The sequence below is a fragment of the Engraulis encrasicolus genome, chromosome 13 (assembly GCF_034702125.1).
Source record: "Engraulis encrasicolus isolate BLACKSEA-1 chromosome 13, IST_EnEncr_1.0, whole genome shotgun sequence".
Classification (NCBI taxonomy): Eukaryota; Metazoa; Chordata; class Actinopteri; order Clupeiformes; family Engraulidae; genus Engraulis; species Engraulis encrasicolus.
In genome coordinates, this window is record NC_085869.1 from 53705884 (window position 1) to 53712948 (window position 7065).

The window sequence follows — 7065 nt, forward strand, 5'->3', positions numbered from 1 at the left end:
CTAATTCAGACATAAAATTCCATGATTTTCCATGACTTTCCAGACCCAAAAAACGGAATTTCCATGACCATTTCGGTAAAAAGAAATGATGTTAAAAAGTTTTTTTAAGTGTGAAAACTGAAGATTATCTTCACCCCTAGAGCCGACACTGAGCCACCGCAGACTTTAGTGGGCTCATTGCATTCTAAAATGTTGCACATTACAGCGCAAAACTTCATTGTCTCTGGCGAAGCATTGTAGTATAACCAGTAAGAAACAATGTTATACACCAAACAAAAAAGTTTTTGCTTTTGGACAACTGTTAAGAAAATTCCATGATATTCCATGACTGTGCATGTAAAATGGTAAAATTCCATGACTTTCCATGACTGGAAAAACATTTATGAAATTCCATGATATTCCAGAAATTCCATGACCCGTGGGAACCCTGATTGGATTATATGAAGAGCATATCCATTGCTTGTAGGCTGACATGACTGATCTATTATGAATTAGTTTCTTGAATTCACACAGAAGTGACATTATTCTACCACCTGACGTCTGATACTAATAAATGACCCACATACCAAATGCTACCGCAATTTCTTATATGTGTAAAAGAGAGAGTGAGACGGATTTCACACAGAATAATGATGGGTTTTTTTTTCTGATTGTCAGCAAGACAACAGTACAGAGTAAACAACAATGCACTGAGACTAAAAACAAACCATCAATACGGTATGTCAGTGCTATAAAAGTGTTTCCACAAGCATTACAGCACAGTGATGAAATACAGAGATTAAATAAAATCTTAGTTTTGTAAACATGGTATCTGGTTTTTGAATAAGGCCTATTTAATTAGAACCCCTTCTTACGTACCAATATTGTATTACTGCATTCTGTCAATGAGACTTTCTTGCAAGATATTCTCCCAACAGTTTCTAGTCTGGGCCAGCCCAACTGTACTGTGACACCACACACAAGTCCTTATCACATAATGTACTTATCTCTACGGTTACTTGCAGCTATGTACTTATCTATGTTATTGTGCAGGAATGACTCGTGCTTGGGGAGCTGGTCTTGTGATCAAGAGACTGCAGGCTCAACTCTTTCACCAATAGGAAGAATGTGGGAGCTCCGCAGAGCCCTAACCCACGGCTGAAGTGCCGTTCAGCTTGGCAATGAACCTCACATTATTGCTCCACGGACTGTAACCAATACCCTGTGTACCTAGCTAATGCCTCTTTTCCACTGCCGGTTTTCTGGTAGGCCTACAGCTCGACACAGCGTGACTCGGCCGCCACTTTGCTCTACGATTGAGCTGTGTTGTGCCTATTTGAAGAGCAAAAAGTGCCGGCCGAGTCGCATTTTGTCGAGCTGTAGGCCTACCAGAAAACCGGCAATGGAAAAGAGGCATAGCTTTGGATAAAAGTATCAAGTCCATGTGTAACGGTATGCCGTCTAATACTGCAGCTATTTATGCTTATGTCTTTGGTTGCTGGTTTGATCCCATTCTGTGTTTGTCTCAAAGCTTGCCTTTGGTTCGGAGGTAGAGGATGTGCAACAGGGCCCCGAGAGTAGCCCCCATCGCCGTCTCAACGACAGCAGCCCGTGGCCCCCTGTGCAGGCCCTTCAGGGAGCCAATCATGGCTCCGATAGCCGCCCCCTCCAACCAGTTGCCCTGACCCCTCGCCACAGCCTGGATCTCCTGCTGCTCTGGGTGATGCTGGGAGACGGGCTGAGGAGGTTCTTCAACCTTCTGAGGCACTGGAAAACACAAAACAAGTGTGGCTACTTAGTATTCAAGACATAATTAACAACCAAATGTATGACTGATAACAGGCTCAATAGGTGATTGGACCTTCTGAGGCACTCTAAAACAAAAAAACAAGTTTGACAAATGAGCATAACTAATAACAATCAAAAGCGTAAATGATAACTTGGGGTGCTCCTTGAGTAGTGGCTTAGAAGGATGTGTGTCCCTCTCAGGCACTGGAAAACATAGTCAAATAGTGCAGCTACTTAATAATTCATAAATAATTTACAACCAAATGTGGAAATGATAACTCGCGGTGGTTCAACTTGGGGGGCGGGGGGGGGGGGAGGTGGGTGGGTTGGGAACTTGGGAAAGTTAAGCTTGTTTTTTTAAGACTGAATCAACAACCAGATGTGTAGATGATAAGTTAGAATTACTTTCCATAGTTTATTGGCAGGCAGCCAGGCCCTAGTGGTCAGACAGATGATCTTTGTATCAGAGAATTGCAGGACAGGGTAACCAATGACCTGTATTAACTGCATGCCCCTTTGGATAAAGACCATAAATGGAGCTTGAACAGAAAGCTATAAACAAAGTAAAATGAAGGTTGTTCATCAAGGGCCCATGCATCCAAGAGGAGCAAAGTGCTCAACTCAAGAAAAGTAAGAAACATTGGATAAAAGTGTCAGCATGACTATGCCATGCTGATGAATACTCTATTGTAGATCATGCATAACATAACATACATGCCAGTGTACGTATGAGCCCTTAAATGTATTATGGCTTATTATTGAGTAATGTTCCTAATCTGCCTAAACACTTACCAGAACAATCCAACTCGACATACACAAAGGCGGGTTCAGTCCTTTGGCTGTTTTCACTCCTGTTCATGTCCTCCGTTCTGGTGTCAATTTCTTCACTGTCTGGTCCTCTATTATTTTTACTATTACTAACCAGGTGGATATCCTTCGACGGGATTTGCCATTGATTCCTACTGTCCAGCAGCTCACCTTTCATACCGCTTCTGACACTTTCAATTGTGTTTTGATCAGGCGGCCTAAGTGTGTGATCTCTTGGCTCGTGTTGCTGGTACACAATGTCCTCTGCCAGTGTCATTTGTTCTCTTCTCATCTGGTCAATCAGTCTGTCCTGCTCATGGCCCATCTGGCTCAACTGCTCTAACTCATCTTGAAGCTTCTTCTTTTCCATTTCAGACTCTGTCAGTCTTTCCTCTAGCAGCTTCTGCGTTTCTGTCGTGAGATGTTCCCTGTCCTCATGGCTCCGAAGAGTTTCTAGGAGTCTGTGGTGCTCTTCTCTCAACAGCGTATCCCTCTCTTTGTAGCTTTGAAGAGTTTCTTGCAGGCTCTGCTGCTCTTCTGTCAACAGCTTTTCTCTCTCCTCGCAGCTTTGAACGATGTCTTGGAGTCTTTGTTGCTTCTCTCTCATCAGCTTTTCCCCCTTCTCATAAGTGTGAAGTGTTTCTTCTAGCTGTTGGTAGTCCCTCTGAAGATCCTTCACTGTCTTCTGGAGTTCCTTCACCTTGGAGCGTTGTCTCTTCTTTTCCCTCTGGGCCTGCATGTATTACCATAGTTGAATAAGGAGGGAAATCATTTAAAATAAACCTGTAAATCAATAAAAATGCATGGCTACTAATTGTTGTTTATGATCACTGTTTCTAGTATTGATTTTGCTAACTTTTTCCTCAGGCTGGGTATTCCTATTCAATGTTCTATTCAATGTTTGTGTCCATGCACTGTTCCTGTAATGCACACTACCCATAAATTACTCTCTCACTGACACTACCACATGTGATTCTGCCAAGTCCTGTCACTGTAAGAATTCTTCTGTCCAGTCCTAATCATGATCATCCGTCAACATAGAAGAGGAGATCCCAATAAAGGTTATTATAAATATTAAAATAAAATAAAAATCAATAGTTATAAATACGTTTTACTTCCCAGCAGCATCTGAAGCAAAAGGTGGTGAAATTAACGTTGTCGATTGTGGTTTGTAAAAAAAAGATATTGGGGAGAGAGAGAGAGAGAGAGAGAGAGAGAGAGTACAGTCAACATTTTGTCCATACATTGCCCAGGCCTACTGGTACTGTACCTGCAGAAGCATCTGAAGCAGGAGATGGCTGTCGTTGATCACACTGACCTCATCCATCACCTCCAGCAGCTCCTTCACCTTGCAGCTGCACGTCCGTGACACGTTGTCCAGTACGTGGTACCTGTCCCAGAGGTGTCAAAAGCAGAGGTAAAGTAAAAGCCAATTCATGATAAAAGCACACTAGATGGTTTTTACATTTGTAGCACCAGTTATTCCTCCGTACCCAAGAAGATATAGTGTAACAATGATCTGTGAAAAAATAGTATTACCGAAAAAAAAAAAAAAAAAAAACTCAGAAAAAAACGAAAACAAACAACAACCAAAAACTGAAATTTGATCCAACCAGCTCAGAATCAGCTGATACTGTACAACAGGCCTCCTGGTCTATTAATTTTAGACCAGTTACTCAGTGAAGTCACCTGTGTTGGAAGGAAACTGTGGCTTTTTCCTTTTTTACTTTACTTTCCTTACTTTTCTTTTTCTTTTCCACCTCTAACATCTCTGACCTGTTCCCACACTTCTCCACCAGCCACACCAGGGCCGGCCATCTCTGGATGTGCTGCTCCACCGGCGTCCCTCCGAGCCTGTCGCCCCAGGTGAACAGCACGATGCTCCTCTGCCAAACATCCCTGTTGCCCCACCGCCTCACGTGCTCCAGCAGCAGACGTTTGTCCGTGTCAGTGAAAGCCTCACTGCAGCGGATGACCAAGAGAAACACATCAAATTCTGGCTGAATGGCATCACCATATTCGGTGATCGATGATGATGATGCAATCCGCTTTGCAGATGGTTGTTGGTTCAGAGTGGAGCAGCATGTTCTGGTCCATCCTGGAGTGTCCACCAGTGTCAGGTGCTTCCCAACCACCTCGCCACCCTCTTCCACACGGCACTGAGTGGCTTCCCCAGACTGAAACACGTCGTGCCCAAAAATGACATTCCCCACGGTGCTCTTGCCTGCCTCTCTGACTCCCAGCATCAAAGCCCTTATGTGCCGCATTGGACTTGGACTGCCTGAAATAAGAACATTAAGGATTTGTAAAATTATACTGTGCATGCATCTCATATGCTCTTAGGACACAGACATGACTTTGCAATCATTTTTGGGTGCAAAGAAATGTTGGTTGATGAAGAACTGATTAAATTGGGATGATTGCAAGAAGGAAAACTATTTAATATGCCTATCTTACCAGCCTGCAAAAGTTTATGTGTCTGATATCTTTTCTGCACCTCTGCCAGCCTTTCTTTTGCCCTTTCGTTGTTTTTCATGGTCCTCCTTTCAGACTCCTGTAACATACTGTCAATACAGAGGGCATGTCCACCAGTCTGCTCTCCTTCAGCCATTGCCTTCATGTTCCTCAGAAGTTCCTGGACCTCACCGTCTCTGCCTTGGGGCTGCTGGCTGGTGTTTAGACAATGGTATCTATGGTCACACTTTTCAAGCGTGCTTTGAAGGCACCCGTACTCCTTAGCGATAGAGTCTATCCTTGACACTGTTAGCTTTTCCGCAGCGGTGAACACCACCATCATGTGTCTCCACAGAACATCACTGAGCAGGACGAGAGCTGCCTCGAGCGTGGACTCTTCCTTGGGCAGGGAGCTCACAGGAACCACCAGGAGCAAGACATGAGGACCTGGTGGGCACAAAGAGGCCGCCGTGGCCATCCTGTTCTCCAGGAAAGCAGGGTCATGGACAGAGTAGTGAAGCCAGCTCTGTGGCGTGTTGACCACCGTGAGCTGCAGGGCTCCATCCAAGCCAGTGCCCTGCCTAAGCAAACACGCCTCAGTGCCTCTCTCTGTGTCACAAAACGCCTCGTGGCCAAGAATGGCGTTGCCGACTAAGCTGTTCTCTGAGCTGTCCCACCCCAGCAGGACGACCCTTAGCTCCTTCTGTCCCCGGTGATGATCTGGTGATATGGAAATGAGAAGCAATAATAACAGCCATAAATGATAATGTTATTACATGTAGACCTGCACATATGGTGACAATTCTCAAAGATAACCAGAAAAGTCAGTTAAGTAAAGCTAGCCATCATGATAATCACTGGCATAAACCCATTCTGTAACAGGTTGAAAGAAATAGGACATAAACATTAACACGTTAAGACAGTGTTTCTCAAACGGGGTGCTGCATGCCCCCCTCAAGGGTGTCGCGGCTGACGGTTTAGGGAATTGAGATAAATAAATATATAAATAATGTAATATAATACATATTTGTCCAAATTAATAAATGAAGGCTTAGCCAGTGGAATCTTTCATCCACCATTTATGCACAATAAAGTAAATTTAGATCACCCCATGGCCTACACATAGCCTGTCTGAGATAAAGCTGCACCTTCGAACGTCTCCAAATGTGTTACTTTTCTAAGCTTGTGTGGTATCGGATGCAATAGCAAGTTATGGCTTGTTGGTTTGGGGTGTGCCTTGAGATTTTTCATGAATTGAAAGCGTGCCTTGCCTAAAAAAGGTTGAGAAACATTGCGTTAAGACACAACGTTGTACATTTGCTGTCACCAGAATGGCAAAGACCAAGTCCATTACCTGTGTCCATTGCCCTGTGTCAGGACATAAGTGTAGTACTAAGGTAGTTAACTTTTCAATGACTATTACAGCGTGTCACAGGAGGTACGGCATGCATTATGGGGAACAGGGATACAGGGAATGTAGACAGATTTTTTAAATTAGCCTATAGAAAGTAACCCTACTGTTCTAAATCTTACAAAATCATACTAAAATCCTTAGGCTTCTACTCCCTGCCATAAGGGACTAGTCTTAGTAGAGATAACCAAGAAAACATTGACTATCAAGAACAACAAACTGATAATGAACAGCTTACCTTCCATCTTTATCAACTTCCACCGCCATTCCCCACTTTTTCACAATGAAAAGCCAGAGTTGACTGATCTCATATTTGATTTCACTCTTTTGTTGACGTTTATTTACATAGACTTACCACGCTGCATTTACATGCCCTTAGTCATAATCATTGCAGCCGCACAGTGCAAAGTACACAGAGAGGCTCACCCACATTCACAGTCTTAAAGAGACATTCTATTTTCTTGAAATGACTATAACGAGTGTGCTGGCAGCTATTCAAAAGCAAAATCTCAAGAAATACCCAAGAAAAGCAAAAGCTCTGAGAGCATAGACTGTGCAACAATAATCAGACTCAATTATGAGTGTTGTAGGCTATGCTGAAGGGGTGGGCAATTATTTTGGCCCCA

General features: G+C 43.5%; 1 protein-coding gene across 1 annotated transcript; it reads right to left on the reverse strand.

The window, feature by feature from the left end:
• Window positions 1–1358: 1358 nt before the first annotated feature.
• Window positions 1359–6392, reverse strand: LOC134460592 (uncharacterized). Its single transcript, XM_063212968.1, has 6 exons — window positions 6383–6392; window positions 5032–5748; window positions 4351–4855; window positions 3845–3965; window positions 2560–3307; window positions 1359–1746 (listed from the first exon to the last, which is right to left on the reverse strand). The coding sequence occupies exons 1-6, from the start codon at window positions 6390–6392 to the stop codon at window positions 1505–1507; spliced, it is 2343 nt and encodes a 780-aa protein (XP_063069038.1). The 3' UTR covers window positions 1359–1504.
• Window positions 6393–7065: the final 673 nt, after the last annotated feature.